At 33.6% G+C, this 17417-nt stretch overlaps 1 protein-coding gene across 1 annotated transcript in view; it reads left to right on the top strand.

Moving 5' to 3' along the window:
* Window positions 1–6768: 6768 nt before the first annotated feature.
* The window catches only part of LOC118192559 (neural cell adhesion molecule 2-like), a 585775-nt gene continuing 575126 nt past the window's right edge, over window positions 6769–17417 (top strand). Inside the window, exons 1-2 of the mRNA XM_085810465.1 lie at window positions 6769–6790; window positions 6948–7283. Of these exons, the coding sequence (XP_085666591.1) occupies window positions 6769–6790; window positions 6948–7283 (358 nt within the window). The remainder of the gene's footprint in view (window positions 6791–6947; window positions 7284–17417) is intronic.

The following is a 17417-nucleotide window of genomic DNA, read 5'->3' as shown; positions in this document are numbered from 1 at the left end:
CAGTATTCTGGCAACGTTTTAATCCTGGTTTCAGGAATTACTGATTATTGGGACAAAATACTTATTAATGCTTTCGTTTCTTGTTTACTGTAGAAGTAAAAAATACTATAGCAACTTAAATTGGTAAAACTAGAGGAAACAATACCTGATTTTAAGGCAGATAATTACGAATTTCCTATTGTTCGCTTTTGTCAAGTTATATTTGAAGTATCTGCTTAAGCGATAATCTGTTGGTGAATCACATCAAGTCTGTTGATGAATGTTTGTCCCTTAGTTTTTAAAGACTATTTTAAACTATTTGATATGACAACGCATGTCTGTTTATTTATTGTGTAAAAATTCAATATAAACCATGCAATCCATACCCCACTGCTTGCAGAGAAAAAAACTTCTTTGAATGCAGTGCTGTTTTTTTTCGGTGAAACTTGTTTCTCTTTCGTGCTCAGCCATTGTCTTTTCCAGTAACATTAACATAAATAATCCTTTTTTTTTTTCAACTTTGGTCACAAATACCTTTAGAAAGGTTTCACTCATTTCTTGAGAACATAAAAAGTGCAAATCGATACTCCTTGCAGATGGTTTCTCAGTTATGAGTTTATATGCAAAAAACGTTTTAGTACGAGAAACCTTTCTTGTCCATTTCAAGTTATCTGTTGTTTCTCATAGTATACTGGGATACCTCTACATTTTATTTCTTTACTGGTGATACGTTAATTTGAATCTATCAGCTTCTTCAGTTCATAATTATCCGCCTGCCTTGCTTTCTGACTTCTAGGCTAGACTTGAATAATAAAATTTCCCCTTCAAAACTTTATTAAAACCTTCGAAACTTTATTAATTCCCTTTATTTATTCATCTTCGAAACTTTATTAATTCCCTTTAGCATTGATTTCGCTAATAACAACTGCGTATGGTAAAAGAACTTCTCCAAATGGACTTCTGCAGCATTACCATGCAAGCAAAACTGCTAAAGCATGATGTGCATAGCTTATGATACGATATTATACGTATACATAAATTTAATGAAATGTTTATTCAAGTAAGTAGGGAAAGAAAAGATAGAGTATCAAGATTAAAATAGCATTCAGTTTATCTTTAACTAATGAGAAACCTTTCTTGCAACTTAGCTAATGAGAAAAATCTAGTATTTTATATTTTTTCCTAAACAAATTATGTTATTGTCTATTAAATTACTTTTTGTTACATAGCAAAAAATAATTTAAAAGTATGCCATTTGTTTTTTTATTTTAATGAATCACATGGCAACGACTTTTCTTTTATAATATAAACGATTAATATTAAACTTACACAGAATTTTCACAATGTGGATATTCGTGAAATAATGCATCGTTTCTTATTTCTTTTTAAAATAAGAGTACATGAAATATTAAAAAGGAAATATATTACTTACCTTATTCATTTTTGCAATTTATGCAACTGATTAATTAAGCAATTCTCTCTATGCAATGTCACACATATATTAATTGAACCTTGCATAAATATTTACAGTTCTATTTTCTCTTACATTGGACCTGACATTGTTTACGTTTATTTGTAGAATACATCCTTCAGGCTTCCCAAGGGAGCAAGAATGTTATTCTTTGGGAAATGTAATTTTACCTGTTCGCCTCATCTGAAATAAAATCAATTGACAAATGCTTGCATTACCAATACTCTACTTATATATGATCCGTGCATTTATCTTAGATATATCAAAGTTGCAAAAAGCACATATGCTGGACAACGTCGGGTTAAAGACTTAGAAAAGTATTTTCCATACATTTGGTAAAATCTTCTGCATACTTGGGTCTATTGTAAAAGCTAATAATCTTAGGTGTGTCTTTTTGATTTGATGCAACTTGCAAATTTGTTCCCCAGCAAGAATGTTATTCTTTGAGAAATGTAATTTTACCTGTTCGCCTCATCTGAAATAAAATCAATTGACAAATGCTTGCATTACCAACACTCTACTTATATACGATCCGTGCATTTATCTTAGATATATCAAAGCTTGCAAAAAGCATATATGCTGATCAACGTCGGCTTAAAGACTTAGAAAAGTATTTTCAATACATTTGGTAAAATCTTCTTCTGCATACTTGGGTCCATTGTAAAAGCTAATAATCTTAGGTGTGTCTTTCTGATTTGATGCAATTTGCCAATTTCGATGAACATTTTTGTTATGGTTATGAACATTTTGGGAAGAATGTTTGTTATCGTTAGTTATGTTTTCCTGTGATACGACCGAACAGATATATTACCATGCTTGAGGATTTTACTATAACACAATTCTTGTTTCGCAGTCCTAAAGAAAACATGATTATTTTTCCCTCCATAATTGACTTTTAACTGAGAATAACTGATAGACTAATTTCTTTATTCTTCAATAATTTCTAAATTCAAGGAAGTAAAGGAATTTTACTAATTTCATACTCTGCACAAAATGTTTTGCACCGTTCACTGTGCCAACATTACTAATCCTTTTATTCTGATTTTTATCAATTCAAAGATGGAAAGAAATTATCATTATTTCTTCCTATGCTATAAAAGGGCTTAATGTACCGATAGACGACATGCTTCCCAACAGTTTATGGCGCAGACATTAATAAAGTAGCATTTTGTCTTTCTAAAAACACAATAAACAGTTCTCAATTAGGGTATTTCCTACCTCTGAAGCAAGAAATAATAGATCAGTTTTAATCTTTGCGATCTAGTTGACTTCAAATCAAAACTTACATATATATTATTTTCAAGATTTCACCTCTAGGTATTGTTTAACAGAAAAAGTTTGTGCTCCAGGGCATGAGCCATGAACCATGAACTCAAAATAGAAATTTCTTTGAATAACGAAAGCGAAATGAATATATAACATAGCAATGAAAGCATCTAGCTCTTCAAATAACAATCTCCTCCTTTGGTTTCTCCACATTTCACAAGCTTCGGCTTCTTTAATAAAAAGTCTGCATGCGCTACTTGTATTCCCAACCCTTTTAGCAAATGAGGATGACCCTCCTGATCCTCGTAAAACATTTTGCAGTGGAAGTCTGCCAAATGAATTTGATGAAACACATGCTTTTTTTTGGCCACTGTAAAGTCTTTTTCTATTTCTTCCTCTTTTCATTAAATTTCTTCTTTTTTTGCCATCTTTTCAATCACGGCTATTTCCTTGTTCTCGATTAAATTCTCGTTGACGACTAAATCCTTGACCTCCACAACTTCATTTGTCAGAATTTTATTTCTGGAATCTGTACAATATGGACATTTTAAAGACATGTATTATTCTTCCTCTGAATAAGATGGCGAAGCTTTGTGGAGCTGCCCATTAGAAGGAATGACAAAACTATTATTTGCTGAATCGAGATTTACTTGTTGTAGTTGGAATAATCTAGTCTTTTGTATTAAATTCTTCATAACTAATTTTTGAATCTGAATTGTCATCAGAAAATTCTTCCAAAATTTTAACAATTTCTTTTTTCTTTTCTGAAGGTATTTTCTTCCAACTGTTCTATAATTATGATTCATAGAAAAAAAAACATTTACAGATTACAAAAAGTAATCAGAAATTTCGAACAACTGCAAGCGAATTAAAGTCTATATGGCATGGAACAAGCCGAAGAACTTGCTAAAACATTTATACAAAGAAATATAAAAACTTTTTAGGACATTACCCTTTTGGGAGGGGGCATTACCATTTAGGAAGTGCTCGACAGCAGGGATCAATATAACGGACAAGCATTTCTTTTATTGGGTGAAATCTCTCATCCTCAGTTGACTAAGCATTTCATACTCCACTAGAGTAGCTGCTGCGGATTATTGTATTGCACAATAATCCGCAGCTAAGAATTATTGTTTTGCACAATAATCCTTCCGCTGGACGAGGCCTGATATCTGTTATGAAAATCTGCAGTCGATAAGTCAAGTAGAGCCACACAGTGCGATGTGCTAGGTTTCAATGGCCTGCATCCACCAATAGAAGCAATAACAGTGACGCAGTTAGGGGTACTTGCCTTTGGGCGCAACATCCAGCCAAATTGATGTAAAATTCTTGGAAAACAAGGGGGCGTGAAATCCTCATTTGTCTCCGAACACTGAAAATCCCAGCTACGGCTCTGAGAGACTGAGAGATGACAGACATATTTGCATTGGTGAGTGAGATCTGCATTGTTATTTGGTATCATAGGACGTTGCAGCACAAGAATCAGGTCTACAATGATGAGTTCAGTGACGCACATAGTCACATTCCTGGCTTAATGTTGTCGTTTTGGAAGAAACCAGCTCTTTTTTTTTGCAGAATTACAATAACGCATTTATGAGCAGAGCACCGAAGGGAAAGAACATTGAAAGCATGCATTCTTCATCGTATTACTGACCCATTAGCTAGACTAATATTCTGGAGTAACATTGGGAGTACACTTCCCTTTCATCTCTATTACTTTAACTAACTGTCATTACATTACTGAAGTTTTAATTCTCATTGTTATACCATATCTTCGGAGTATCCATAACCTCACCTTTAAATGGAAAAGTGTGAAGACATACATTGCACATATTGTTTATCTTTACTTCTAGGTACTTGGTTAGGATAGTGATTGACACGACAACATTCGCCAGCACTGTCACAGATGAACTGTGACATCTAATATAAGCTGCATAGACTGCAATTTCTCGGATTGCTACCGAAACTATGTCCAATTTCATGCCTAGTTCTATAAAGATTGGAATTTTTGCCAGAGGTGGATGCGTGGACAGTTGTCTTTTGCATGTTCTGTGTCTTAAAATTACTTAGAATTCTAATCGTTTCAAACTTTCATTATAATGTTTTTGCAAAATACTAATGACACCACGATATGATTCATTTAGTCAAATAATTTCAAGCAACTCTTATGAAAATAGTGATAGCAGCAAATTAATATTTTCATCTACCTGTTTTCAGAGCAATATCATTATTGTTTTAGCTGCTTTTGCCCAAATACTGAGCTGTTTTGCTTGACAATATGCTCTAAAATGATTTATTAATTTGAAAATTTTTGAGCAGAAATCTAGAAATGCTCATATTAGAAATAAAAGTCATAAAAGAAAGAAGTTTCGAAATATTATGTGAGGTTTGGTTGAAAGGCAAAGATTTAAAAATAACCATCTCCCAGAGAAAACATTCCAAATAAATATTTTACTTATTCATTTTCCTCCACGTTCGCATTAATTAAAGGTTATGAAAAGAGTATCCCCAAGAAAGTCAATTGTTTTAATTCATTTCCTAGCGGATGGCAGTTGCACGTGCTTCAAATTGCTGCAACGGACATTATTCCATTACTGTATTCAATTAAGACTGTACAGATAGCATTTCCGGATTAAGACAAATTGTTGGGAACTTTTTAATAAATTTTCCTTTTTTTCCCGTTATTAACATTTCACGGAAAATGCTTTTCCGTAGCTAACTTCAGATTTTCATATTTACGCTGAGTCGAATTTAAAAATGAAAAACGACATGGAAGAAAACGAGTTTCTCTCTTTTCATGCAAAAGCAAGTATCGATTTTCTTATTTAATTACAAGAGTTGATAATTCCCACTGGAACACTAGTCAAGATCTCGCTGATAACAGTGTTACAAAAGTTAAACATGACAATCTTGTCAAATACGAGCGTTAAATGTATGTAGTTTCTGTAGCTAGTCCTTTACTTTTCTTTTCCCTTGTGATAATTCGACAGGAATAAGGGAAATAGAAAAGATGGAAAGATTAAATGGAATAATTTGCCTTAAAAATGCTCCTGTTTTTATATTTTTTCAGTTTGGATTTGTGGAATTTAGTTTCGGAAATCCTTGCGTTTATTTTCTTCTTTTTGTCAATTGTTTTTATTCGTCTTTCTAGAAATTTATTTCGTAATGAATCGGCGTTAATTAGAATTTCTGGATTGTGAAACATATTTGTATGCATTTTTTGTAATTTTCAAGAAATATTTAATCCAATAGATATTATTCTCATCAACTCTAATAAATATTTGAAACATCTTTAAAAAAATGTTGCATTTCGTCTTTTTCTAAAGCAATAAAATTATATTTTAAAAGTTAAAAATATATTTTATGTTTTGTTTTTAAAAATGAAGGAATTTGAAATCGTATAATTTTGAAAATTTTTATTACACTACATTACCGCATATTTTCCTCCTCTGCGGAGAGACACTTAGTAGGTCACTTATTCTTCCTTAAAAAATTTAATTTATTGTTATTAAACGATGTTACTTGACACAGCTTTCAGTACCTGAAAGCTATGCTGTCAAGAAATAAGTTATAAAAACCATTAGGTATTTTGATTCTTTTAGAGACAGGATGTGAAGAAATGAGCAATCTCTCACCAGAATTTGAACTCCGAACCTTCCGAATGCTAGCCTGATCTGCATTCAAATAGCTTCATGAAAGTAAGCTTTAAGGAGGGAGAAAATATCTCACAATCTTATTCTGTTTCTTAAAAGAAAACTATGATATTATCAGTTGCACAAGAGACGCATAGCTATAACACTTTGAAAGCCAATACATCCGAGATGGTCTTTAATTCAAACGACCACAACCGCCCCAAACGACAGAGATTGCGATTTTGTTTTCTTCCCACACTAAGATATGCAGGAGCGAGTGCAGTTTCTCGAAATGCACACGTCTTTTCCTCAAAGGCTAATGAAAGCTTCTTTGTTAAAAAGTAGAAAGGATGTAATTTGAAATATTCACACCTCTTTGTGCGTTAATGGACGGCGAGGAGGAAAACGACGTTTTGGGTAATGCACGAGGATGGACGATTTGGTATTTCAAGCATATATTTTAGCGAAGGCTTCGGTTTTCTAAGAGTTATAACAATTTTGTAGTATTTTTATTGCACTAACATAATTGTAAAATGAATTATAAAAATATTGAATGGTGCGCTCGAGTTATTTAATTTTCTTTTCTTCTCTCATTTCAGCTTCAATTTTGTACACGGCCGTCGTGAAAGGAAAAGTTGCCTTGCCTTGCGACATATCGCCCCCTTCAGCTGACGATGGTGTTGCACTGATCTTGTGGTACAAAGATGAGGCTCCATCGCCAATATATACTTTAGATGCTCGCCAAGGGACACTTGAGCAAGCCAGGCAGGTAGCGGTATCAACCTTAGATCATCGTGCCTATTTTAATATGATCAACCGACCAGCCTTTCTACAATTAGATCCTGTGCAAGAGGAAGACGCGGGAGAATACAGATGCAGAGTAGATTTCCATAAAGCCAGGACAGTGAATACTGTTATAACATTGAAGGTTATAGGTAAGTTAAATGTTTATGCACATCAATCTTTGAAATGAGAATGCAAATTAAATATGCATTGAAAAAGACTGTAAGCTGTAAGTTCGAAAGAGTTTAAAAATAACATGCTTTAATAAATGCTTTTGAAGTTTTCAAAAAATTAGCTATTGCTTTAAATTTCTGAAACTCATTCACCAAATAGCTTCTATTCATGTAATACATACTTCATTTTTTTCAATTTAGAAACTGGCAGTTGTAATTAGGAACTCATAACTCGTAAAATTTTTAACATTTTCTTACAATTAATTCTGGGAAAAAATATATATACTGGAATATATATATTTCAGAGTGCTCAAAGTAGCAATAAAACAATGCTGGAGCAAAATTATACTGCTGATAACAAAATGGCAGATTCATGGTTAACCACCGTTTGTATATGTAGAGTGATTAAAAAATATCTGGTAAAAGTTAGAGATGGAGGCGACTTAAAATTTAGATTTCAAATTGGAATTTGTATAACGAAAAGGCATTGAGATCGTCCTGGACACTGTTGAGAAGTAGATAAAAGGTAACTGATGACGACTCATTCCCCATGCGGAGTTCGAGAAGTATGTATCGTTAAACGAAAGCAGGATTCGCCGATGCATATTGTATCGGTGACAATACGAAGGCAAAGTTATAGCTGCTCGAAGGAAGAGCAGTACTTCGTTGAGTAACTATCAGTACCTCATTTGAATAGCTGATCCATTTTAGCTTAGATAAGATTCTCAAAGTTATTTGGTACGAAAGTATGTGACTTAGGTACAACAGTTTATATTACAATGTCCAGAACCAGAATATGAAACTGTAAAAGTTTCATGGAAAAATAAACTCATTGTGAATTTAACCAGTGGGAGGTTGTTAGTGTGTGATTTATAAATGCTGCACCACTTTACATGAATAAACAGTAATAATTATCATTTGACAAAGGATAATACTGCGTTTTCTGCAAATCATAAAAACTTTCTTTGCTTTCACAGTAAAAGAAAATATTGCCTCCGTGTGAATGGTAATGTCTGTTCACCATCGAGTTAACATCGTTAACGAGTACCTGGAGAGTGAGACATTCCTTATATGGAATGCCCGCTGTATTATTTGCATTTAATCTTATTGAAATCTTTAAGGCACCTTAGAACATGTTGTCTTTGCACATTTACTTCCTCCACCCAGTCTCAGACTCTTGAAAACTACCGTGATGAAGGAATGGCCATTGCTAGGTTGGTCAATCCATTGAAAGTATAGGGGATTGGTGCAAAGTTTGTATAAAATATTATGTATAGCCCATTCCAAGAAGTCAACTGTTGCTCAATTATTCCTCTGTACATCTTGCACTAATATAATTTTTTTATTTCTTAGAAAACTAATCTTTGCTCTCAATTTGTGGAGAACTCTGCAATGTTTGTTTTCGTTTTGATTTTTAATTGCTTATTTATTTATATTTTTCTTCAAAAACAAAGGAAAAAGAGAAAGTAGCCATTTGATCATCTTACTACAGCAATTTGTGCTGCTCTTATGATATCTCTCTAATGTCAAATAACTGAAATGATTTTTTTAACGTTAATGACTTCCAATCACCACATCTTGCAACATGAAAGCTAAGACTTCAGATCATTCAGTTCTAAGCGCATTAATAAGGAAACTTGCTCCATTATAATTAATGCAAATCCGAACAGCGTCAAAATGTACGTTATTTTTATTAATTTTGCTGATTAACTTAAGCGATAATATTTATTTATCACATTTCTCCCTTCTTTCGTCGCAAGAGAGATGTTTTCCGAGATATCTTTAGCAGGATGGAACTAGGTTTTGTTCTTATTCATCTGTTACGTACAGTGTATTTATTCCAGCAACTTAGTAAAAGGGAAGTTTCCCTTATCATTGAACTGTTTATTTAAAAGCAAATCTTTGAGAACGCGACAATATATTAGATACCCAGTGATTATTTAGATACCCATTCAAAACTTCCTTTCTCTTCCAGCTATTCAGTTAACAGTCAAACGACACTTCGCTTTTATTCATATGCATTAGTATCCAGATTCCATTTTCGATTTATGTTTTTCCGTACCATAAGCAGTGAGAATTTACACCTACTAAGTCTGCCTTTTCCTCAGCAAATTATCTTAAATTCCGGCATCAGTTTACTGTTTTTGATTGCAAAAACTATTTAACGATTCTATCGAACAAAAAGAGAAAATTACTCAGTGATGTACTGGATAAGCACATTATACAATAACAGTGAGTTCCCTGTTTTGATTACTGGTAATTAAACCGTAAAGTCATTAGGTTATTTTTAAAGCAGTAGTGATGAAAAATGAGCACCGCCTTCGCCGGGAATCGAACCACGGACCTCTGAAATACGCCCCCAGCGTGCAGACCACTACACTACGAAGGCATGCTAAGAAGGTGGGAGAAATACCTTATATACTCCCCTTTTAAAGGGCAACTGGGGTTTCTAGGGGACGCCAAATCCTGGTTATGGAGAATTATCATCCACCACCCTTTTAGTTCGGGCACCACTGTAGATTATTAGGTTATTTTTAAAACAGGAGTGATATGGTCACTTTACTTAACCTGTTCCGCCAAACTAAGTTAATGGCACTACAGGGTTAGGAAGTCATTTTAGTCGTTGCTAGCAATCTGACGGTTAGGCCAACTTTCTAAATTTTACATTAATCTTCAGTTACTTAGATATAATTATTTTCTTTCACTTGCTTCATTATCTCTAAGTTGCCCTTGTTGCAGTAATAGTCCGTGAACAGTCTATTCACAGGACATGTGATGTAGTCGGAAGGAAAGAACTGCTGTCGAAGGTTCTCTGTTTGAGGGCAGGAGAGCAGGTAATAAAGTGCGTCCGCGTCTTCCCTTCGAAAACGTCAAGAACAGTTGACGTTCCGTCTGAGAAATCGTCTGTAATATCCTGGGAGTTTTCCATGGTTAGTACAGGCTTGGAGGAAGAGTCGGTTGCATTTGAGCCTCTTGGGAGTAGGTATCGGGAAGATATTGTAAGTAAGTCTTCCTGTCTCATCTTCCTGCCATCGTGATGACCATATCTCTTGAAATATTCTCTTGAGGAACCTTTTTGCAACTTCTGCTGAAAGCGGAACTTCCTTGTCAATTTCTGGTTTGTGAGCTGCGGTCTTAGCTAGTTCATCAGCTCGTTCGTTGCCTGTCTGCCCGGAGTGACCTTTTCTCCAGTTGATCTTTAAAGGGATGGAGGAGCCTAACGTCAAGAGGATCTCTCTAAGTGCTGTTCGTGTGCGGATGTTTTGGAGACAAGGAATTCAGTGCATTCAGAACGCTCGTGCTATCTGTGAAGATTGAAGTATGAGCTGCTGGTTGCGTACCTAGCCATAGTACTGCTTCTTCGAGAGCGAGGGACTCGGCTTGGAAGACTGAAGCGCGGTTGCTTAGATGGAATTTTACTTGATAAATTTCTTCATTGTTCGAAAAGACCGTGAACGCTGCCCCTACTCGTACTGAAATTTTTGATCCGTCAGAGAAAATCTTTCTTTGCTGTCCTGAATGTGGCGATCAGCACCACTGAAAGATGGGTAAGGACTAGTGATGAAAAATGAGCAACGCCTTTCCTGGGAGTCAAACCACGGACCTCTGGAATACGCGCCCAGCGTACAGACAACTGCACTACGAAAGCATGCTAAGAAGACGGAAGAAATACCTTATAAAACAAGCTGCCTTCTCAAGCTTTTATGATTTTCCCTATATGTAACATGAATACCTGAACTGTGAATGAAATGATACGTTTTCCTCCAGAGCTTGATTGCCTTGGAATGTCTGCCGCATTAAATAAGGCAAACTACAAACTATTGAGGAAAAAAGTTGATTTATTTTTTTAGTGATTTCAAATGCTTTTCATATTAACGCCAAAAAATATTAAATTTTAGGAAGGAATTGCTAACATATCCTTTTTGGCACCAGTCATTTTAAATTGTATTTATGTGCTAAAACACTAGTTAAATATCTATGAAAAATAATTGAGCACCACCCTCGTCCCAAAGCATCACGCAGGAGCACTGACTTAATAAATTATTTTTTAAACCTGCTGAAAAGTTATTCTTGAAAAAGATAATCATTTCATTGAAAAATTAAGGGATCAACTAATAAAGAAAAAAATATGCACGCTGAAAACCAGCATTTTTTGTAAGAACTGTGCAGCATTTTTAATATATCCACTTTGAAGTCAACTACAAAATTTCTGCGGTAAGAGGAAGTGTTTTGAAATGTAAATATCTAAAGTTTACACATGTCGGGGAGAACTTGCAATATATTAGTTTTATTTCAAATAGCAGTAGTTTCCAATTGCAAAACGAATCGCATTTTAGACAGAGTGAAATAAATCTACTTTTGCTTTGAGTGGCGTTTTGGGATTTGAGTGCCCCAACAACGCTCGAACAGGTAGCCGAGAATTGCATCCTTCCCCAGAACTGTTGAATGGTCTTATCAGGCATGAAGTGGACAATAGGGAAATGCGACGATTTCCCTGGCGGCAATTCTAAATGTGAAACCGGAACATCAGTCCGAATTTCGAAGGAGCTCTGAAAAAGTTTATGATCATCCTTAGATGAATCGAAAGAAATTTTAATTCTGTATATTTTCTTGAAATTACCTATGTTCCTTGAAATTGTGCTATACAATTTAAACTTAAGCTTTCATTGTTTAATGCGGATAGCGTTTTATAAGTCAAACACTTGTATTCGTTTTTCCGTTTATGCTATATTAGCTGTGACAGTAATAAGCACTCTAATGCTGTTCGGCTAAAAGCGAAATGCTATTGCGATAATAGCACGTTACTTACATTACATATCTGGCATATCTGGCAGACACTTACATTACATATCTATTACATACCTGGTAAATATTTACAAACAAGCTTTTTGCGCATTTAAAATGAAACCCAAGCTATACAAATTCGGTAAGATTTTAGATTGTAAGACAGCGTGTTCTGTTTCTCGAGGCTATGTTATTAAGCTGTTAGATGAGATAAGATTTGTGGTCTACAGCCTTGCACTATTATCTACGATATTGAATCTCCACGCCAGTTTGATAAGTGAGACAACTTCGAGTTACACTGACCTGTGTAGCCTTTGGCTACCAGCTTATCTAAATTTACATTTGAACTTTAAGCTATATCGCCACATGTGGTTGGCTGATTTGTAAGTATAAGGTGTGCCTTCTTTTCTCTCTAGTTTTAAATAAAAGGGTCTTTTACACCCTTCTCAAGACTTAGTTGTTATTTTAGGCTTAATTATAATTCGCTTAACCTTTACCGTTCGCGTTAACCCTTTGAAACCCAGACCCTACGCTAAATTGTATCCTTAAAATACCGAACCGCCCGGAACACTTTTCCAGTTTCACAATAATTTCCTCACCTCCCCGTCCATTAACGCAGAAAATAGATGTGAAGATTTCGAACGACATCCTTTGTACTTTCTAAGAAAGATTCCATTAGCCTTTAACCTCGTTCTTTATAAAACTATTGTGAAGGTCAAACCAACAAGCTTTTTTGACTTTGTTGTGACCACGACCTAGATTTTGTTTATTTCCGTTACTTTTATATGAAGGAATAAATTGCTTAAAAATAGACATAATCCTTAAATTTTTAAACTGCAATTTTATTGGTGTTTAAAGCTTAAAAGCACACTGTACCACAAAAGAATCAACAGCGAAATGTCACGAGCAAGCAAAAGATAAGAAACCTCTTAGGACAAGCTGTCTGCAATAAACTGATACAATGCCATTTGGGGAAACTTCACCTTCTACTGCATACCTAAGGAGGAGGAAAAGAAAACAAGATTACAATCTCGGCCGTTTTCGGGCGGTTCTGGTTGTTTCAATGTAGGGCCGTGTCGGCCGGATTGGTTGTGAAAGAGTTAACGTAAGAGTTTGGACACTTATGAGACCAAGACATTTTGTTTCCTAAGTACCTTTGCAATAAAATTCAACTGCCTCAACATCGTCTTTAATAAAAATTTAAATAATTAAGAGAGAACATTCGCTAAAGAAAGAGGAAAGAAAAAGCCATTAGAGCTAAAGAACGGAGATCGATAAGAGGTCACTTATTAGATGATTTCAAAACATACCAAACTTTATAAAGCGACAAATATATTTAGAAAATGAATGTAAGTAAATATTGAATTTCATTTTTCAGATTTACGAACCGAAAAATGCAGGTTTATATTCAATATAAGATCCTGTAATCTTTGTATATGTTTTACAAGTATGTAAAATTACTATGCCTGCTTATCTTAGTTTGAGTCTTGAGTACTCTGCACACACAAAACACTTGTTAGAAGCTATGTAAAAGATAAAAAAATGTGCTTGAGCATAAAACACGTCTTTGATTTCCAAATTTCAAAAAAAATTTAAAATTAAAATTAAAAATCTGTGAAAAATCTGTGAACCAAATAATTCCTAAAAGTAACTGCAATATATATTTCGTCGATATTCTCTTAAATTTGCATGATATCTTGCAGTTTTTATGTAAATTGTCCTATATAATAATTAACTTGTAAATCCCCAAAGAATAAAATGTTGATATATATCGCGTATGCGCCCCTAAAATTATTTTCTTTAAATTCTCATATTTGAATATACATTCACTGTTTTCATTTTAAAGTTTAGTTTAAAGTTTCGTTTGAACGTTATCCCGATTCCTCTAAATTTCGTCACATTTGATTGAAATCTCCGCAGACATAAACGGAGAACACGAGTGAAAAAATCTGCAAATTAAGAAAAAAAAAATATATATATATATATATAAGTTCGGTACATGTTATTTTTACCAAAATTTATATGAATATTGTAGCTAGCATTAAAAACGGTTTGTAAAAATTACAGATCTTTTTTTTTTTTTTTTTTTTTTTTTTTTTTATGATTGAAAATGATCAAAATTGTCTTTTAATCATTTTGTTGTTTGTCCACTAAATGTACTCGTGATCGAATTTTCATTGGAAAGTGTGAGTCTAAGCTTGTCATTTACATAATTACAGAACCCACAGTTACAAAAATTTCGTTACGATTTCTTTCAAGAAATAAAAGAAACAAAGGAAAAAAAGTTCTGAAATCCAAAATGCTTGATGACGTTTGGCTGTATAGTGTACATGAAATATATGCTTGATTAAATATATGTTTAAGTGATTGTAATCGCATAACTTACGCTAAATTGCTTTGTTTAGTTATGAAATATAACTAGTCAGTGTGTAACTAAAAATTGGCAACTTTAGGCAACATTCAAGTTGTAAGACTGAGTAATTTCTGAGTGTAGAATGATCTTACTCTGCACCTAAATTTCGCTTTGATTAAGGCAAATACGTTAATCTACATATCAATCTTGTGCTATACTTATTGAACTGATATTGACATGGGATTTTGAATTCTTGCTGAAGTGCTGGTTCCAATGAAATGTTTGAGACATAATTCAATTTCTGTGTCATTCTACTTAGTGTACAGCTGCTTCAACCAACGAGTCGTTTATATCGTTGAATACTGGTAGTTTTATCTGCATTCAAACTCAGGCGAACGGGCTGGCTTTATGGGTAGATTTCGTGGTTTACTCACGTGTAACGAGAATGAGAGAAATTTTCCCTTCGAAATTCCTCCACGAAGACGCACTTTAAGTATAGAGCTCTTGTGAGCTTTACAAATATTCAAATAATATACTCGAACGTTACATATGAAATGTAGAATCGGTTCCAGAGCTTAATTTAGATGTACTTAGTTTGACTTTAATTATGTTTTTCAATTTCGATATAATATACTAATGTTTAAACTTAGTTAACTGTGCAATGTTACATTACCCGTCATTAAAACTGTGCATTTATTGCATGTCTATGTATCATTGTGCACAACGAATTCCACACTTTCGAAAGTTACTGTATTATGACTTTAAAAAGGTTTTTTTTTTTTTTTTTTTTTTTTTTTTCTCCAAAAGGGAGTTAGACCCTTAAGGACTATTAGTTTCAAAACGGCATTTTGCGTCGTTTCGCTTTCTGCATTGGTTCACTTTTCTAACTACTGCCACCAAATATTATCGCCATTTATTATATTTGAAGACAGTATATAATGAAGAATCTGCTTGAATTCACGAATGTTTCTCGCATTATGAAAAAACGACGGTACGTAGAGCAATACAGTTTCGAATAACGTAGTCCTCTAACCGATCATGGGCACTTGAAGTACATATTTTGAATTTCCAATTTATTTTATTATCCATTTCAAATTTTGTAAACGTTTAACGAATTTTTGATTAACAAACTCAACAATTTCAAATCGAGCGATGTACAGGAAAAAGCATTTTGATTTCCAACGCGCTAGGCTGTGTACTTGAATTTTAAAGATTTGATGTTTTTAAATGTTTTAAGATATTACTACTGAATTAAATTTTATGTGGTTTCAGTGCGTAGAACGTGATATTTAGTAAATAAAGGTAACATACGAAACGTAAAAAACGCCTTTTGGGGCAAAATATAAAATCCGAAAGCTTTCAGACCCTTATTTTTATTTAGCTATTTATTTTGAAAAAAAAAAAAAAAAAACTTGAGAGACATATAAAACGTTACAATATATAGGTAGTTTTATTCCCATGCTGTAGGCATAATCTTTCCCTAAAGTAACCATTCCGTTTTCATAATTATTGAAAAACTCGAAAATAACTTCGGTTTGATTAATATGTAAACGATTAATGGCATAAGATTGTGCAATAACCTTCATTCATTATAAATATTTCCCTGCTGCCTTATTTTTCAAATTGAAGAGACGAAATGGCAAAGGAATTGCAGTTTTATTTATTCATTCCACAGATGTCAAGCTTAGGCGAATCTCTTCAACTGTTGCCACTCGTCATCAAAGACGGAAATTTAATCAACTCTTACAGGACAGAATTCCAACTGCTTCATTAAATAGGGGCTAACGAGAAGTAGGAAACCCATTCAGACAAATAGTTAGGCTTAGCCAATGGATCACAGTTGGTTGAGCTGAAGATCTTAGGAAGCCATGAACGAAGGAAGTCTCTTTTATGTGGTCTTAGAAAAGAAGCTTTACCTAAAGCTCGGTTACTGTCGTATTACTTTGAAAAGAACAATGCAACGCCGAAAGGTAATTTTTATTAGGAAAGGTCTGCGAAAGTTGATTAAAGGAAAGAGAAGTAAACAGCAGAACTGATGCCTCGACGAGACAATTTGAAGGAAGTCTGTACTACGAAGTATGAAAGAGAATAAAAAATCAAAAATCAAACAAAAACAAACCAAAATAAAGAATTCGAAAGTTTTCAGATTTTATATTACATACAAAGGGCCTTTTTTTTTAACGTTTTATGTGTTACCTTTATTTATTAAATGCCATGTTCTTCGCACTTAAACGATAAAATTCAATTCAACAACAATATCGCAAAAATAATTTTAAAAAATCATATCTTTAGAATTCCCGACTACAGCCTTGCGCGCTGGAGATAAAAATGTTTTCTTTTCCGTGCCATGTTGCCATTTTTCGCTTTGAAATTGTTGAGTTTGTTAATCAGAAACTTGCTAAAGTTTTACAAAATATGAAATAAAGCTGATCCCAAATTATTGCATCGAGATTCCCCTATTCGGGTGGAGGATTACGTTATTCAAAATCTGGTAGCTCTAGGTGCCGTTGCTTTATCACAATGCGTGAAACATAGTTACATTTATGCAGATTCTTCATTATTTAATTTTTTTAAATATAATGCAGGGCTCTAAAATATAGTGGCAACAATGTGAAAATGATACACCGTTTATAGTGATTCGATGCAAAATGTCAAAACAAAATTAATAGCCCTACTGTGCTAATAAACCACATATTTTATGTCACCCCCCCACCCAAAAAAAAAGAGAACGATCCTTTTTTTTAATATTATAACTCTAAGTTGCGACTGCATCGAATAAAAATAGTTTATTTTATATATCAAAGTCCATTTTCTTTATATCCTTTAATGAGCAAATTAGTTTATTATCATTAATGTAACTACTTAATGTAATTAATTAATTAGCTTTAAAAAATTCTAAATTTAAGAAACATTAAGAAATAAAAAAAATTTGTTGCACAAAATAATGTACTTTAAGTTAGATTTATATACAGTAC

The sequence above is a fragment of the Stegodyphus dumicola genome, chromosome 1, assembly GCF_044657685.1.
Source record: "Stegodyphus dumicola isolate Sdum_Otavi_A_Nest chromosome 1, ASM4465768v1".
Taxonomy (NCBI): Eukaryota; Metazoa; Arthropoda; class Arachnida; order Araneae; family Eresidae; genus Stegodyphus; species Stegodyphus dumicola.
Note: the sequence above shows the minus strand (reverse complement) of the source record. Positions and strands in the feature narration are given on the sequence as shown.